The 18,841-nt window shown below is 49.5% G+C and overlaps 2 protein-coding genes across 2 annotated transcripts; both read right to left on the minus strand.

The window, feature by feature from the left end:
- Positions 1 to 9,013: 9,013 nt before the first annotated feature.
- Positions 9,014 to 9,385, minus strand: LOC127185541 (histone H2A-Bbd type 2/3-like). Its single transcript, XM_051141968.1, has one exon. The coding sequence runs from the start codon at positions 9,383 to 9,385 to the stop codon at positions 9,014 to 9,016; it is 372 nt and encodes a 123-aa protein (XP_050997925.1).
- A 1,255-nt stretch (positions 9,386 to 10,640) lies between these two features.
- Positions 10,641 to 12,917, minus strand: LOC127185542 (PWWP domain-containing DNA repair factor 3B-like). Its single transcript, XM_051141969.1, has one exon. It carries the CDS (start codon positions 12,744 to 12,746, stop codon positions 10,641 to 10,643), a length of 2,106 nt encoding a protein of 701 aa, XP_050997926.1. The 5' UTR covers positions 12,747 to 12,917.
- Positions 12,918 to 18,841: the final 5,924 nt, after the last annotated feature.

Below are 18,841 nucleotides of genomic sequence, written 5' to 3' on the forward strand. Positions count from 1 at the left end.
TTCTTTATTATAAAACAAGCATGAAAAGAAAGTGTGATTTACAGCAATATTGAAGAAGACACCCGTTGTTTCCTAAGCAGCATGATGAACAGAGTGCTCGCTGTAGTGGTAGAGTCTGGGAATTTCTACCATGTGTTTATTTTCTCCTAGTCCCTTCTTGGACAGACAGACTGTGGCAGATAGATCATTTCCTTGTCTTAGTGTCTGTCTCAGGAACCTCACAAGTACTACTCTGCCCCCTGTTTGTCACCTCTGAGAATGGCAGCAAAATATCCATTCAGTGTCTATACTGTTTCTGGCAGCTGTTTTCTGCCTTTCAGTTCTAGGGGTTGAGGACTAAACCCAATAAACCTCTTAGGATTCTTTACCTGGTAACTGGAGATCCGCCAGTTGAGTCCTACTATGACCTTTTCTACAACACCAGGCACCCCTAATGCTCATCTACCTTCTATTGCCCTATGTAAAGACTAGCAGCAATGAGAGAATCTTGGGGAAACCCAGCCTGTGCTACATCTGGAGGTTCTTATCGAGTGGCTGATAATGAAGATGGCTTCTCAGATGGTCTCAAGGGGATTGTGCTGAACATCTGTTGGGTGACTTTAAGGTTGGTCATTTGGCAAGACCCAGTGGTGACTGCCTTGCTAGTCACATTTATTGCTGTATGTCTTAGGATTTCTACTGCTGTCATAAAATATCATGAGGGGGAATGGGTTTATTTTATTTTATCTTACAACTTGTAGCTCATCATCTAGGTTAGTCAGTGCAGGAACTCAAGGCAGGAACCAGGAGGCAAGAAGTGAAGCAGAGGCCATGGAGGGTGCTGCTTATAGGTTTGCTCTTGGTGCTTGCTCATTCTGCTTTTTTATATTACTCAGAACTGCCTGCTCAAGGCTGGCACCACCCTCTGTAGGTTGAATCCTCTCACATCAAACATAATCAATAAAATACCCCATAGGCTTGTTTTCAGGCCTATATAGTGGGTTTTTTTTTTTATGAACTAAGGTTCCCTCTTCTTGGATGACTCTAGATTGTGTCAAGTTGACAAATCAATGACAACCAGGGCACTGTATTAATTTATTTTCACGTATTTATAATATTCTAATAGTGAATGCCTACTTGTGTCAGGAAGCAAACCCACTCTCTGCCTTTGGGAGCATGGGCCTACAACATGGGAGGGAGACAGAAATTTAACTTTAAATGTACGCAGTTGTAATGAATCCTTACTCTTCTCTATTATCTGTATTTAAGCAGTATAGAATCTTGTCACTTTCACATCATGACTATTTTAAAAATACACTCATTTCTCTTCCACCCTCTTCAGATTTCAAGCCAACAAAAATTTTAAACTTTAATCAGAGTACATTAGATTCACATATACTTATGTCAGACTGAAACCCTTTCCTTCATACAATTAATATAGCTTAATTAAAAATATTGTAGCTGGCTGTGGCTGCACAACTGTAATCCCAGAACTCTGAGAGGCAGAGGTAGGCAGATATCTGTGAGTTCGAGGCCAGCTTGGCCTACAAAATGAGGGCAGGACAGCCAAGGCTACACAGAGAAACCCTGTCTTGAAAAAAACCAAAAATATTGGCTTAAAATTCCAAATTAGATTGACCTTCGGTTCTGATAGAAAATTCATTATCCTTATCTGCAATTACTATTGCCACCACCACTATCATATAACAGCCAGATAACCTAATGAATTTCACATGGTGCTAAATGAATTGCCTAAGAAATGAACTGGCTGCTTATTTCTTTGCTTTCCCAGAATTTTATTTATTTTTATGGTATCTTTTACACAACATAAAATTGGCCTGATTTCAATGAACACCTTGAATATTTTTCATAAATCTATGAAGACTGCAACCATAATTACAACCCATTATTAGACATTTTCACCTCCCAACCAACTCTTCTTTACCTGTTTGTAGTCCATTCTTATTACTGTCCACAGTACTGGCAATCCCTTATCTAACTTCTGTCTCCATGGATTTAACGGTCTTAGATGTCTGATATAAATTGAACCATACAATATGTAGCTTTTTTGTGCATAGGTTATTATACTTTTTCTCCATAGGTCCTTTATGTTGTACCATGAGTCAGTAATCAATCCATTTTAATGCTTGAATATTATTCAATTGTGTGACTAAGAACACTTTTTTGTTATCATTCATTATCAGGAAATAGACATGAAGTGTTTCCATCTTGTTTGTGTGAATAAGGGTACAGTAAACATCTGTGTACATAAGTTTCAGTTACTTAAGTAAATACCTAGGAGTAGAGCTACTAGGACTGATGATACATTTGGGTTTAATTCATGGAGAAATGACCAAACTGATATTGTTAGTAATAGTATCATTTTTGCATTTCTAACAACAATGTATGGGAATTCTAATTTTTCTACTTTTTTGTTTTTTTGTTTTATTTTATTTATTTATTCTTGTTACATCTCAATGTTTAGCCCATCCCTTGTATCCTCCCATTCGTCCCTCCCTCCCATTTTCCCATTATTCCCCTCCCCTATGACTGTTCCTGAGGGGGATTACCTCCCCCTGTATATGCTCATAGGGTATCAAGTCTCTTCTTGGTAACCTGTTGTCCTTCCTCTGAGTGCCACCAGGGCTCCCCCTCCAGGGGACATGGTCAAATATGAGGCACCAGAGTACGTGAGAAAGTCATATCCCACTCTCCACTCAAGTGTGGAGACTGTTCTGACCATTGGCTAAATCTGGGTAGGGGTTTAAAGTTTACCGCCTGTATTGTCCTTGGCTGGTGCCTTAGTTTGAGCGGGACCCCTGGGCCCAAATCTGCCTATCATAATGTTCTACTTATAGGTTTCTAGGACCCTCTGGATCCTTCTGCTTTGCTATTCTCCCATGCTTCTCTCATCTAGAGTCCCAATAAAATGTCCTCCCCTCTGTCCCAGTTTCCTGGTAAGTGAAGGCTTTCGTGGGACATGCCCCTTGGGCTAGTATGCAGATATAAGTGAGTATATACCATTTGATTCTTTCTGCTTCTGGGTTAACTCACTCATTATGATCATTTCTAGCTCAATCCATTTGTCCACAAATTTCGGGAATTCCTTGTTTTTAATAGCTGAGTAGTATTCCATAGTGTATATGTACCACAGTTTCTTTATCCACTCTTCTACTGAGGGACACTTAGGCTGTTTCCAGCTTCTGGCTATTATGAATAAGGCTGCTATGAACACGGTTGAGCAAATGTTCTTGTTGTGTGCTGGAGCATCTTCTGGGTATATTCCAAGGAGTGGAATAGCTGGGTCTTGAGGAAGCCCTATTCCCATTTTTCTGAGATAGCACCAGATAGATTTCCAAAGTGGCTGTGCTAGTTTGCATTCCCACCAGCAATGAAGGAGTGTTCCTCTCTCCCCACATCCTCGCCAGCATATGGTATCACTTGAATTTTTGATCTTAGCCATTCTAATGGGTGTAAGATGGAATCTCAGAGTTGTTTTGATTTGCATTTCCCTGATGACTAAGGAGGTTGAGCATTTCTTTAAGTGTTTCTCAGCCATTTGATACTCTTCTGTTGAGAATTCTCTGTTTAGTTCCAAGCCCCATTTCTCTATTGAGTTATTTGGTTTGGTGGTGTTTAATTTCTTGAGTTCTTTATATATTTTGGATATTAGACCTTTGTCAGATGTAGGGTTGGTGAAGATCTTTTCCCAGTGTGTAGGCTGTCGCTTTGTTCTCTGGAGAGTGAAAGACAAATATTTTTAATTTTGATAAATTAGTCATTTTTCTTTCATGTACATTTTAGATATGTTTTAATAACCTTTTATATAATGCAACAACATTATGAAGAGTTTCGTGTTTTCTACTAAAATTATAAGTTCTTTATGTTACATTTAGACATTTGACTTTAAGTTAATTTTTTTTTGTAAATGGTATGAGGTAATGTCAAATTCATCTTCTTCTTCACCTTAATTTCCCAGACTATTTATTGAAAATAGCATAGATACCCCTATTGAATTCCCTCAAAAACTTTTTTGAAAATATTAATTTAAATCTTAACTCCTGAAGATTCTCAAGTATACTTTGTACAAAGTATATATACATTTACTGTTACACAAGTGTCCACCAGAAAAATATATAGGTGCAAGTGGACAATTGTGTTATATTAACTTTGTAAGTCAGAATAGTTCTCTCACAAAATCTATTGAATTTATTAATATAGCCATTAAAATACTAATTAGTTCAAATCATGAGCACCGGAGGTCTTCTATTACCTAGTGTCCTTACACTTTGTGTCTCCAAATCTTTATAATGCTTTGTCGAAGTCTTAAATATATTTGTTTGAAGTTATTGCTAGGGAGTCCTTTGAGTCCAAAATGAATCGAAGTATTTTCCTGTGATATATGATTTTCTACTTTATTATTTTCTTTCCAGTGGTTTTTAAGGTTCTTAAATGTATGACCATATCATCTGCAAAGGCAGATAGTTTGACTTCTCCCTTTACCAATTTTATACATTTTATTTCTTTTTTTTGATCTATTGTTCTGGCTAAGATTTTAAGCACTCTATTAATAAGAGTGGTGAGAAGACATTGTTTTCTTATTTCTGATTTTAGAGAAAATATTTTCAGTTTTTCCCATTTAGCACAAGTTTTGTCTATGGATTTGTTTTAAATAACGTTTATTATCTTGTACCTTGTTTCTTATATTCCTAAATTGGGGTGGGGAGAATCTTTATCATGGAGTAATATTAGAGTTTGTCAAAGGCCTCTTACACATCGATTGAGATGATTATGTGATTTTTGACCTTGATTCTATGTATGTATTATATTATACTCAGGGTTATGTTGAATCATCTTTGCATCTCTGGAATGAAACTGACTTCATCATCGTATATGTTTACATTCATATATATCTTGTTTAATTTGTTTTGCAAGTGTTTTGTTGAAATTTTTTGGCTTTAGGTCCTTCAAGGGAAATGTTATGTAGATTTTTATTGTGTCTTTATCCAGTTTTGGGACTAGAATACTCTTTGCTTTGTAAAGTGAATTTAGAAGCATGTTTTAATGCCTGTTGTCTTTCTGATGAACCCTTATATTAGCTCTTTTCTAAAGGCCTGGTAAAATTTAGTAGTAAATTATTTTGACCCTGAGGTTATCATTGCTGGGTGCATTATTATACTGCTAAATCTTCATAGTTAATTACAGACCTATTTGTCTTCCAGTCCCTGTGCTGGGAACACCAAGATAAGTGAGGAAGAGTTCCAGTCCTCATGTAGCTCACCAGCCACAGGGCTGAAGCAGACTCATAACCTAGGGTATAAGTCCTATGAAAACTGAGTACAGGGGGCTGTGAAAATATAAAACATTTAATGAGTATGGCCGTAATAGGCTCATATATTTGAATGTTTGGTACCCAGTTGGTAGAATTGTTAGGTAAAGATTAGGAGGTATGGACTTTTTCAAGGAAGTATGTCACTGGAGGCAGGCTTGGAGGTTTTGAAATCCCATGCTATTCCAAGTCTCTCTCTCTCCCTCTCTCTCTGTCTCTCTGTCTCTCTGTCTCTCTGTCTCTCTGTCTCTCTGTCTCTCTCTCTCTCTCTCTCTCTCTCTCCCTCTCTCTCTCTCTCTCCCTCTCTCTCTGTCTCTCTGTCTCTTCTCTCTCTGTCTCTGTCTCTGTCTCTCCTCTTTATGATAAAGATGTGAGCTCTCATCCATTCCTGTTGCCATGCCTTTGCTCTTCCATCATAAAGTCTAACCTTCTGAAACCATAAGCCCCAAGTTAAATGTTTTCTTCTACAAGTTACCTTTGTCATGAATGCTGTTTTGTCATAGCAAAAGAAAAGTAATGGAGACAAATGCTATAGAATATGAAGTGTTAAGCAGACAGGAAAATGCATGGAGAGCAAGACAGACTACTCTTTGGGTTCAGGGACATCCAGCTGAACTGATATACAAATGTATCATGAAGCTAGTTGCTCTTCACACTGAAATTAAGAGGATATCCTGGTGCATTTTCAACTTGAAGTTGTACAGGGTGACGGATGCTGAATAAGAGATTGAAATAGATGCAGATGCAAAGATCTGGAGGCAGGAATTTGCAAGATGATGTGCTCAGAGAAGAGAAGAAGGCCCAGAGAATGCTGAGACATGTACTGGGAAATGTGGTTGGGAAGCAGGAATAGGATAAAAATGAAAAAATGTCATTGGGCAGCATCACAAACTCCTAACAGTTTGAATTAATATATTGTATAAAGAACACTAACACATGAAATAAGAAAGTTTCTGCCATTCTAAGGCAAGATCTTCAACAAATTCACTCTTGGTATGGAATATGCCAACTCAATGTCTAGGCCTTAATTTCTTCATCTGTCAACTGGTAGCAAGAATACCTTTCTTGCTTATCTCACAAGATTCTTATGACCAAGGATCATATGAGTTAGTGCACATGAAAATGTCTTCAAAAAACTTTTGATTGGTGGTGCATACATGTAAAGGCTTACTTTGGAGGATGCATTTGTGCTGGAAACATATTATCAACTGAGTAACAATGGGAGATATTTTCAGAGACCTTCTGTGATAATCTAACAAGTTTCCAAAATTAGTTTTTAGGTAACTTAGTAAGTAAATCAGCCCTTACTATTTGAGATGTTTATACATAAAATTAGCATACCCCATTACTAGACAGACTAATATTATCATAACATCCTTGTATTTGTGAAACAATAATTACTCATTCAGAAAATAAAAGGGCAGGTCTAGAGAGATGGTTTAGTGTTTAAGAGCACTTACTGCACTTGAGTTAGGTTCCTAGCACCTAGAAGAAAACTCACAACCACGCATAACTTCAGTTCATGGGGTCCTTGTGCTTGTGCAGTTAGCACTCTTAACGCACCATCTCCCCATCCATTAATACTTTTAATTTACTCCACCCATTGACTTATTCATTCTTTAGAGCTCCTAATTCTGTGAGTGATCCTATAACTCTTAGAAGGGGTGAGGGTATTCTAAAGAGACACATGTACCTCTCCCTTTGACCATCAGACTGTTGAAACAATAGATCCAAATATGCAGACTGGCACAGCCACCACTGAGGCTGGAATGATGCTTGGTGGTCCTGAGATCCCTTGTCATCTCTATCTGCATGGTGGCTGCAGCAGGCACCTGTGATCCCCTGTTGTCACGGCGATATGCAAAGAGCACGGCGGGAGGCGGGGCCCAGGCCAACGCCTAAGCCAGTCAGGGAGATGGGTGGGTCCCTCTGGAAACCAGCTCCATATGTAAATAACAGTCTGTAGGGGCGGGGCTATGAGGACAGTGATTGAGAGGCGGGCGGGGCCCGTTGCCCGCCTAGTATGCAAATGAGCGTCTGAGGGGCGGGGCCTAGCCTTGGGAATCCAGCAGCCTCCACAACCCAGAGACCTTCCTGGGCAAGCTAGGACTGACCTGCCCTGGCCTGGCAGGAGCCACTCTTAGCTTACAGCTTCCTTACAACTACCGCCAAGGCAGCCTCCTGGCACTTCTTGCTGAGCGTCCCAGGATCAAGAAAGGCTCACACTAGCTTCATGATCCTCCCTGACCTTAGTTTCGGCATGCCACTGTTCTGTCACATCTGCGTCTCCGACCAAAAGCCCACCTTTGCATGTGGGTCCCCTCTGCTCCCTGGTCTCCTAGGCAAAGGCCATCACTCTGACCCAGCTGGCCCAGGCTGGACCAGACCGCTTCAGGGACAGGAGGTGCATCGTGCGTGCCATGCCTCACGTAGTCCTCCTCCTCTTCATCCAGAGAAGCCTGTCAGTCCTCCTCTGCCATCCCTGCCTGCCTTCCACACCTGGCCCCAACACCACTGGGTTCCTGCTGCTAAGCCAGCCTCACCTTCTGCCCCTACTCCCACATCATCCCCGAAGGAAAAGTTAGGGAAACCAGCCTGTATGTAGGTCACCCTCACCCCACCACCTCCCCATCCCCTCCTGCCTGAATTCCACCCCTCTTTCCTCCCACTATGGCCACCTCACACTGGGGCCCCCACCTTCCACTCCTAACTCCTGCACAAAGGAAAAAGTAGGGACACCAGCCTGTGGATCCCCCAGCAGCACTCTCACCCCTGTGTCCCTTCAACTAGGCCCACCGTGCCCTCCTCCCTCACTACCACCTCATGCCCAAAGGGAAAGGTAGGCAAACCAGCCTGTGGGTCCCCCAGGAGTACTCCCATCCTCTGTGTGTTTGGCGAGGTGCCCCCTCACCCTCTGCCCCCAGAAGCACTCCTACTCCTTGTGTTTCTTCAACTAAGCCCACCTCAACCTCGGCCCCCACCTTCCACTCCCACCTTGTGCCCAAAGGAAAAGCTAGGGAAACCAGTCTGTGGGTCACCCAGGAATATTCCCACCTCCTGTGTTTTTGACTAGGCCTACCTGACCCTATGATTCCACTTTCCATGCTCACCTCCTGCCCAAAGGAAAAGGTAGGGAAACCAGCCTGTGGGCCACCCAGCAGCACTCCTCTACCCTGTGTTCATTTAACTAGGTCCACCTCCCCTCTGCCCTTAATCAGCCTGTGGGTCCCCCAGCAGCACTCCCAGCCCCTGTGTCCCTTCACCTAGGCCCACCGCGGCGTCCTCCCACCCCCACCACCTCACGGCCCAAGGAAAAGCTAGGGACACCAGCCTGTGGGTGCCCCAGCAGCACTCCCACCCCCTGTGTCCCTTCAACTAGGCCCATGGCGCCCTCCTCCCCAAGTAGCACCCTCACACCCACCTCCGTGCCCTTCCCATGCCCTAAGGAACAGCCAGGGAAGCAAGGCCATGCTTTTTCAAAGTAAAGCTTTAATAAGAACACAAGCGACCAGGGTGCCCAGGTAAGCAGGGCTGACTGTGGGAAAGGCTGGGTGGGATGAACTGATGGAGTGGGATGGATAGAAGGGGCAGGCAGATGGGCTGGTGGGGAACTCAGAGCAGGTGACAGCAAGGGCTGCGACAGCGAAGGCAGCAGGGAAGGCGGCAACGGTGCCGGCAAAGGGCAACTGAGGCAGAGGCTCCTAGCTAGGGACCACTGCGGCTCCGGCGACTCCTGTGGGCCTCAGGCGGGGCCACCTGCGGGATGATGATTGATTGGAGCAGTTGTCCAAGCAGGGCGTTGCTGTAGACAGTGGCCTCCAGGAGCTGCGGGGTGATGAGGCTCTGGGCGCCTCGGCGTTGGGCCTCATCTTTCGCTTGCTCCAGTAGACTGCGCACCAGGAACTCCAGGATGGCGGTCAGGAAGATGGGCGCCGTTTCGCTCAGCCGCGGGCCATGGCCGCCCTCCCGAAGATGATGCTCCACCAGGCTCACGGAGAAGGTCAGCTGGGCTCTGGAGGTGCGGGAGCGGCGAGACGAAGCCCCTCGACGACGGCTGGTCTGCATAGCTCGGGGCATGCTGGCCTCTGAGTAAGACCTCACAGGCCGGCTGGGCTCCACCTGGCTGCTGCGCTTGGCTGGGCCGTTGGGCTGTGGGCCTCGAGGGAGGGACCCGGATGGATGATGCCAAGGCCCAACGGTCCTCCTCTGTTCCTGGTGGCGCATCCTAGTGACCTCTCATTGGTCGCAGCCCGCTTCCGCGCTCGTGCTCACGCTAATGACTTGGCAAGGTTCCTGGCATGCCCTCGCTGGGGGCACCGAGGTCCCCTTGACACCTCTGTCTCCAGAGGAGCCTTCTAGGAAATTAGATGCCCACCGGGGATGGAGGTAGGGGAAAGGGGTGCGGGCTGGGAGTGGGGTGGGGGGTGGGATGGGTGGTGCGGGGAAGGGGGGGCGGCATCTCAGTGTTGCCCTGGAGAACCAATCCTTCTCCACTTCCGGCTTCTATGGTACTTTCCCCGCCCCTATCCATGAAGCATGTGCTCCCTTTCCCTCTCTCCAGTACCCCTGGCACCTCTGCAGACCTGAGGCCCTTCCCCGACTTTGCATGTGGAGACTCAAACTCAGCGCCCCGAGCAAGTGTCCCACAGCAAGCTACAGCTTTGCGGGTCTCCGGTGTCCCGGAGCCACTAATCTGCTTTCTGCCAAGGCGGCTCATGCCCGAACTGGACAGGCCCTGCAGGCAGAATCACTCGGTAATGGGTAGCCTCTTTTGCGTACCTGTGTCTGCCACAAAACACACATCCTCTCCTTCAGTGTGGGTGAGTGGAGAGCGAGGTAGTGGAGAAAACAGGGGAACCCGGGCCCCATTTATAGCATCTATAGAAGACAGAGAGGAGGACAAGGAAGTATGGGGGAGTCCGAGACAAGGCGTCATGAGGAACCTGGTGTGCCTTCTGGGTGCATAGGGTCCCTGCAGAGAGTGCAAGGCTGTGGGCCTAGCTAGCCAATACTCCATACAGGGCTGCTGAGGTTCCAGGGAGGTGTGCCCTCGGGACTTCTGGGTACTCGGGCTCAGGGCAAAGAGGGCTAGGCCTGGCCTGAAGCTGACAGGATTTGTAGAGCCAATCTAGACATGTGCACTGTCAAGCACGAAAGTGAAGATTTATTTCGGGGGGGGCGAAAGAAAATGCTCCCCACCCAGCCAGTGAGGAGCTTTCACAGCGTTCATAGCACATCCCATAGGCTCAGGAATGTTCCTCTTAGTGGGGTGCTTCCTGTCTCCTGTCTTGGGGAGTTGCAGGGGCAATGGCTGAAAAGAGGGAGGTCCCTTCTAAGAAGTGGGGCCAAGCGCAGGAGGGGCGTTGGCAGTCAGAACCCTGGCTGCTGACCTCTTGTGGGCCGCCTTTAAGATGGTCTTGTCGAAGAGCTCTTTCTCGCGGTAGTGCACGGGCGGGCCACGCAGGTACTTCTCTTCTGCCTCCTTGTAGCTGAGCTCCTCCAGGGCAGCGATGGAGCAGATGATTGCTTCTGGAAGAAGAACCTCCATGGTAAAGCGCACTATGTCGCCTCTTGTCAGGGAGAGCAGGGCCTTATCTGATTCCTTGGCTATTTCTTGCAAATGCCTGGCCACGAGATGCAACTGGTCATCATCCTCCAGGTAGGTCTCAACGCAGAAGACGTCCCTCTTGGATGTGCGGAGGTCGTCCAGCCGCTTGGACTGTTTTCTGCCCTTCACGATGTCCAGCAGGTGCTGGTCGGCCCCCTTCCTCTTGACGATGAAGTCTACGATCTTCTTGTTGGCTCTGTCCCAGGCAGCCCTGGTGCGGTCAGGCAGGAGTTTCCTGCAGGGCCCCTTCCCAGCCAGGGTCGTCTCCTCCTCCCAGTCTTCCAAATCGGCATAGCTCACCTTGGGGAAGTCAATGTGCAGGTCGCCCTCTTGGATGGCCCTCCTTAGCGGGGAGCTGGCTGGGGAGGTGTAGTAGTCCATAAAGGAGCCCAGGGAGGAGCCACAGGCCAGGCCCTCTCTGTAGTGGTCGATCACTGAGAAGCACCAGCTGATGCCCGGGCCGTACACTCTGCTGGCTCTCCTCAAGAGCGATCTCTTCTCCCCACAGTCCAGAGGCTTCAGCTTGCAGAGAGGGACGCGGACACCCCTGCGCTCAAGCTGCATGTTGCCCTCGATCAACAGCACCCTCGCCATCTTGTCGTGTTGGCTGACGCTCTTGACCACCGCTGGCCAGAAAGGAAGGTCCTGACATTTGAACCAGACCAGCATTCCTCGTTCAATGGTATTCGTACCCTGGGCATAAGAAGCCACCTTGGTGGCTTGGCTGTCTTCTTGAATCGCAGCCCCTCTCCTCTGGAACCTGGTGCTGGCTGCCTTTGAGTGCACATGAGTTTCCAGTTCCGGGACCCTGCACAGGGGACACAGCACGTGGATCTTCCTTTTTGTGCTGGCAAGGCGGAGTGACCTCCGCAGCCTCTGGATAGGAGGCACGTGGGCTGCTGATGACCCCTTTCCAACCGGCTTCAGGGTCCCCTGGCTGGGGTCCTCCTTGTCTTCTGGGAGGGCAGTCTTCTTCCTCTGGCCTCCAATAGCCCGGATCTCTAGGCCTGCACATGATGCTCTTGCTTGTGGCTTCGGGGCTTTGGGCGAGGTGGAGATGCACCTCCTCCTCCTCCTTGGTGGCCCAGAGGCAGCCGGCTGCTCATTTTTAGCCTGGGCGCCCTCCGTGGAGGCTGGGGCACTCCGAGGCCTGTGCTTGGATGTACTCAGCTTTCTCTTGCCTGGATTACCAGCAGCCTTTCCTGCAGGTGCTGGGGACCTTGGCCACACTCTGCTGCCTCTTAGCACACTCCCTTGCCCTTCAAAGTGAGGGGGCCCAACAGCACTGTGCGCCTGGGCTTTCCCCCCTTGCACAGCAGGCACATTCTGTGAGCTCCTCACCACAGGACCCCGGGGGCGGCCCCGCTGCTTCCCAGGACTCCTCTGGGAGAGCCCTTGGCTTCTCTGACTGCACGATTTTAGGCGAAGGCTCTGGCATGGGCTGGAGCTGGCCTGCTCTTTGGGAACCTTTGGAGCCTCCATGCTGGTTCTTTGGCCTTGTGCCCTCCTTCCTGGAAACAAGTGACTGTCCTCGCCCAGAACATCCAGTGCCACCTTGAGGGCTCTCTTGTATGCCCTGGTCTGCCCTGGCGAGCCACTGCCCTGTGACCCCTTCCCTGCCAAGGAGGCCACGGCTAAGATTTTGGACTTGGTTAGGGGCTTTGCTTCGGTGCTCCTCACTCTCGTCTTCTCACCCACTGACAGGATTTGCACCTCCAGGAAAGGTGCCCCTCTCCTCTTACTATGGGCTGAGGTCCTGGGTCTCGACAAGACCCTTGCAGGCCACAGCTGGCCCTTCCATTTGCAGAGCACATACTCTGCAGAGTCCATGGTGACTGGACTCTGGGGCTGTGCTGATCACGAACCACAGGGTTGCAGTGGGCTCCTTGACTGCCTGCGGGTCCTCTCCGGCCTGGCTGCCTTGCCTGAGGTGCTGGCCTCCCTCCAGAGTCTGGTGGAGAAGCTTGAAGTGACTTCTTCGCTCAGGGTGATGTGGTGGGCATGGGCATACCCTGGAGGGTGGGAGAGGGAAACAGAGCTGCATGAGGAAGGAAATAGCCTTTAGTGGACACAGGAGCATCAGCGCAGTGAGGTGAGGTGAGAGAAATCGAGGGAGCTCACAGAAGTCTGTTCTCCAGGTGCAGGAGAAGATATGGAAGGTTCCCGAGAGTGTGTGCCACATACTCATAACCATTTTGTTTCCCACCCGGAGGCTGGGGTGGTGTACTTCTTCCCAGAGAAGTGGGTGTCTTTACAAGGCTTGTGTATTTTCTTGCCCACCCAGTCAGTACCTTGGGGATCCCTGGGATGCCCTTGCAGGGGGTGGGGTTCGGAGGGGGGAAGCCTCATTGGATTCTTTCCTAAGGAGATAGTCCTGCTCTGCCACACCCCCCTCCGAGCCGGGAAACCTGTGGACACCTAGTGCACGTGCCTTCCATACTTGTGGGATTCCTGGTTGAGCAGCAAGGAGGTGGAGAAATCTTCATGGTAATTTGCATAACATGGTAAGCAGGGAGGGATGGCTGCTCTCATAGCTCCTGGCCTCCTCACCTCCACCCCCTCCAATCTTTTGGTTCAGATTTGTGGTTCCCAACTCCATCCTGCACCTCCCTATGGGATCGAGTGTCCATAGGGCACACGTGGGGAGAGCCCCCAAGAGAAAGCACTCCATTGTGGAGAAATGGGCAGACTCGGCAGTGTCAGATGGAGTGAGTGTCTCTGTTGGAGCTGTGCGCCCTCCTGCTGCAAATGTCTAGTCTGCAATAGACCCTGCACACCATATCTGCCTGTGATGGGTGGCACAGTTCCTCCAACTGTTCCCAGACCAGAGAACTCTCCTGCCCACAACCCCTGTGCCCTAATTTTAATCCATAACGTCTTAGACAGGTAGAAAATCACAGCAGCTACTTGACGACCCGAGTGGTGACTTGCCTGTCCATCCCTAGGTCCAGTACTAATCAATGTCATCGGTAGAGTAGCAATCCTGTTCATGTTCCTCCGTACTGTGCCTCTCAGCATAGTTACTTCCCCTCGGACTTCTAGGTGGAATCTTATACCTTCTTCACCCTCCCTTCTCTGTGTGTTGCGTGCACCTGAGCATATTTACTTCCCCTTGGATTTCTTAGTGGAATCTCATACCTTTATTAGGCCCCTCCTGTCCTCTCTCTCTCTCTCTCTCTCTCTCTCTCTCTGTGTGTGTGTGTGTGTGTGTGTGTGTGTGTGTGTGTGCATTGCACATTTCAATTTGCATGTTCATGAGAGTGTGAGCACACAAGCAAGTTTGCACTTGTGTGTGTGTGTGCGCGCGCATGCATGTGTGTGCGACCTTTTGGGGTGGTGGCTACTCTGTTCCTGACTGCATCTGCCTTGAGCCTGTCAGGGTAACAACACCCACATCTGTCTCATCCTCAGAAGAGGCCCTCTGTGCTCGCTTTGAAGGACTACAGCACAGCGGAAGAACTAGGAACGGCTCAGGTCCCACCTCTGCTCCCTGTTCATTCAAGGATGCAAGTGATTTCCTGTCACTCTCTGGGCACCACAAGGCACAGTGAGGCAGAGCACTGTGGACTCAGGGCTCATGAAGTAGTGTCCAGAGGTCCCTGCTCTTCTTGGGACCTCTCATTACCCTGCGTCCCTTCTGTGCATGTGAGCACACTGAGCATGGGGACCCCAGACCTTATCCTGGGAATTCCCAACCTTACAGAAACAGGGGAGGCAAACGATGTTCTCCCTCAGTCCCTCCCTCAGTCCTTCCCCTCCCACCCTCTGTATCCATAAGCACCCGGTGGTACACTCTAGCTCCTTATTCTCTATGGCAATGTGCAGGGCCCCTCCTCTTGTATTCCCATCCAAGGCTGAGGGACTTCAAGCCCCATTTCACAGTGCCTAAAGTGGCTATCTACAGAAAGGGGTCGGGGTGTGTCTCAGGCCCCACCTGTTGGACGATGCAATATTCAGTGTGTATGGTGGCAGTATGGGGCTCGACTTAGGCATCAACCAGGAGTAACCCTTCCTCCGATGAGGCTGTGTGATCCTCACAGGGCTGGCTTGCTCTGATCTGGCCCCCTTGGAGTCCTGGGCCTTGTCACGCAGAGGTCTCCTGAGGACACAGAGGAAAACACAAGCCCCTCAGTTACTGTAGGCTGCCTTCTGCTGGACCTTCCTAGCACAGGTTGTTCTCCACCAAGGCCGAGTGAGCACCATCCAGCCATGCCCGCCCCACGCCCTCCTGGGCACCATGTGTCGGGTACGTGAGAGCTCAGCCCTCACAGGGTACCCTTAGAAACCAAGGATGCCCGAGTTACACTTATAGAATGCACCCTCCCTACCCCGCCCAGGCCTGGGCTTGCTTCTGCTTCCCTCAAGCAGGGCGTCCTCAGACCCACAGACTTCAGTCAGAAAGCATACCTGGGAATAACAACTGTGTGTTCAAGCCCACACACCAGGGCATCTGTGCAGTATCTGTAACCCAGTCGTGAACAGTCATGACCAGACATAACCGGTCATATCAGGCCACGCTCTCCCCAGTGTGCATGCCCTCCCTGTGTGCCTATTGCTCCAGGGCATCTGAAAGCTCCTTAAGTTTCCTACAGCCTGCTTAATTCATATAAGTATCACCACCTGCCTCCACCTTCTCAGCTGTCGCCCGCGGTGCAAAACTTTCAAAGGTTTGCTGACATTTCTGTGATAGTCACCTTCCCCGTGAAAACAGCACTACCTTCTCCAGAGGCTCGCGGAGAAGTGTGGGAGATGGAACCCTGAAATCTCTGTCTCTGCCCCTGCTTCAACCCTGGCGCCAAAGGCCCTCTATCAAGACCTTGCACACAATTGCTGCCTATGAAGGCTATTGGCGTTTTCTCCAGGTGGGAACAGCGACTTCCCTCCCTGTGGAAAGACAGACACAGGAGGGACAGGCTGATGAGAGGGTGTAGGAAGGGTAGAGTGAACATTGCTCACACACAGAGGCAGAGCTACACAGAGAGATCCCGATGAGCTGGAAGGTCACAGAGAAACCCCGGCTGCACACCCTGTGATGCCCAGCTGGTGCTTAACCCAACCCTGGGCAGAGTGAAGGCTCAGACAGAGACACAAACTAATGCCTGTTGAGGGGACCCAGTCTGGCCCTTCCTCGGGTGTCCATACCGCACTGATTTTTATCTCAGTGTGCCCAACTGCGGTTAGTGGCCAGTTTAGAGACAGCTGTCTTTTGGGGACATTTCTGTTTTTCTCCTTCTCCTTCTCCTTCTTCTTCTTCTTCTTTTGGTTTTTTGAGACAGGGTCTCTCTGTGTTAGCCTTGGCTGTTCTGGACTTGCTTTGTAGATGAGGCTGGCCTCGAAGTCACAATGATCCACCTGCCTCTGCCTCCCAAGTGATGGGATTAAAGGCCTGCACCACCACGCCTGGCTTTGGGGACATTTCTTACTTCCTGTGTCAGGTATCCCAGCCAAGACAGTAACACCACTTGGGATCCACGGTCCTCCAAGGGAACAGCAGGCCAGCACCCGCCTCCCACTCCTACAACCCTCACCCTCTGTCCCACGCCCACCCAACCCCACCACTGCCACTCACCTCCTCCTTAATGCCCTCCAGCTTCTCTCTCAGACAACACAAGCCACAGCTATCTAGCATAAGGTGCTGCCACACAAGCAAGGTCATTCTGTCAAGAGCACATGCGACAATCATGCCCAAACAGAGAGGAGGCATCCATTTACATGTGTTGGCGAACTGTGCTTTCAGGGCCTGAAACGATAAAGCTGCCACCAAAGAGCTGTCACCTGAGGACAAAGAGACAGGGCTGGTGAACAGCCAGTCCTTGGGGCTTCACTTCAGACAATAGTAGTGAGCCCCTTTCCTGTCCTGTGAAAGAGCACACACGCTCCCAGGGCACACTCACCGGCTCAGCTCACACAGGCACTCAGGTTGGCTGCAGGCACCTACCTATGCGCTCTGCCTGTCTATCTAGTGACTCCTTCTCTGCAGTCTGTTTGTATCCTTCGCAAATGTATCTGTAATCAGGAAAGAATGGCTTGCTCCCCTTTGTTGTCATGGCAACCGCTGTGTCATGGGGGTGAGGGTGGGGGACATTCTCTCCTAGTAGCCAGCTCTCTGTGGAAATGAGGAAGTACTAATCCACCCTGGAGGCTGACTGTTCACTTACATCCCTGTCACCTAGCTCCCCTCCCCACCCCCTGCAGCTGCAGGCATGAAAGGAAGTAAGCATGCATGTGCAAGGACCACAGAAGGTGATGCTGCCATTCCAGGATGCAGGGCCTTTGACCACAGAGGGACTGAGACAAGGCAAGACAAGAGATGACAGTTCCGCTCTGCCTCCTATAAGGTCAGGGGCCTTGTCTGAGAAGGACACCTTTTCACCTGCCAGAATTCAGAAAGCAGGCATGTTGTTTCTCCAGATGCAAATGAGTGTTCTAGGTTGCTTGGCAGAAAATGTGGAGGAGCACGAACCTGCACAGGATAGAAAGCAGCTCATGGATTCAGGTGGCAGCATCATCAAAAGATCCATCTTGAATCTCAAACAGGAAGGGGCCAGCTCAAACTTCAAATGGCAGGAAGCTTTGGGAGCCTCAAAGCCCACCCCCTAGTGACATATTTCCTCCATCACTACCACACCTCCCAAACAGTGCCATCTACTAGGAAACAGATATTCAAAAGCCCCAGGCTATGGATGCTATCTCATTCAAACCAGCAGCAGCATCTGCACCAGCACCAGCACCAGCACCCTCTCACCCACCCTCCCACCCACCCACAAACACACACAGGGACACTCACACACACATACTCACCAATACCCAATCTCTCTCTCTCTCTCTCTCTCTCTCTCTCTCTCTCTCTCTCTCTCTCTCTCTCTCTCTCCTCTCTCTCTCTCTCTCACTCTCTTCCCCCCCTCTGTGTGCATGTGTGTGCGTGTCTGTCTGTCTTCTCTCTGTCTCTCTGTCTCTGTCTCTCTCTCTGTCTCTGTCTGTCTGTCTGTCTGTCTCTCTCCCTCCCTCCCTCCTACCCTCCCTCCCCTCACCTTCTCTCTCTCTCTCTCTCTCCAACAGGCACACAGGAATCTGTGTTCCAATAGGCTGTCCCCAGGCATGCCTACTGCTCTATGCAGCCATCCCTGCACCCAGTGAGATGTTTTCTCACCAGATTAGATGGCACCAGCTTGGGAAGTTCGCCTCTTCCGGTTTTTTCTGTTCTGCCCATGGCAGGTCCAGGGATCCTTACAGACAGTGACTTTTGTCTGACCGATTTCACTGAAAATGCTTCCAACATTCCTGGAGTGGCAGTGCCTTTCTTCCTTACGGTGGGATAGTATTCTGTTGTATGGATGCACTCTGCTTGGTGTATGTCTTCATCATGAAGGGGTAATTTGGGCCTTTGCCCCTGTGATTGGGGCTGCTGTGAGCTTTCACATACCTATATTGGCTAAAGTGCCACTTCTATTCAGGGGGTGGCCCCTATACCTAGGGATGGAGTAGCCTTGTGATGGGGTGTTGTCATGGGCCTCTCTTCCACCCTGGAGCAGATAAAGCCCTAAAGGGCTGCCTGGGAAAGCTTTGTGGAGGTGCTAGGGACGCCTAGGAGTGGGCAGGACAGCAGAGTGTGTGCTCCTGCAGAGACCAGGAACCTTCCACATGGTTCTTTCAGTATCTCAGACTCTGCAGGGGCCCACACTTGCACCTGTGAGGGCATTGAACACAGGGAGCAGAAGCCTTCAGGAACTTTCTGCAGGTCCTAGGTGAGCCCCCAGTTTATGGAAGTACACCTGACAGCTCCAAGTCAAGCATTTTTGCTCATGGGGGGGGAGAGTGAAGAGGTGGGGAGCGCAGGGGTTGGGTATGGAGGGCATGGCAGTGGGGGCAGGGGCGGGAGGGGTAGGAGGTTCACCAGATGGAACATCTTTGCCCAGGTCCACAGA

This window comes from Acomys russatus, chromosome X (genome assembly GCF_903995435.1).
Source record: "Acomys russatus chromosome X, mAcoRus1.1, whole genome shotgun sequence".
Taxonomy (NCBI): domain Eukaryota; kingdom Metazoa; phylum Chordata; class Mammalia; order Rodentia; family Muridae; genus Acomys; species Acomys russatus.

Excerpts from the sequence above, each read along its gene's own strand:
- LOC127185542 (XM_051141969.1), bottom strand. The coding sequence starts at position 12,746 with ATGGACTCTGCAGAGTATGTGCTCTGCAAATGGAAGGGCCAGCTGTGG.
- LOC127185541 (XM_051141968.1), bottom strand. The coding sequence starts at position 9,385 with ATGCCCCGAGCTATGCAGACCAGCCGTCGTCGAGGGGCTTCGTCTCGC.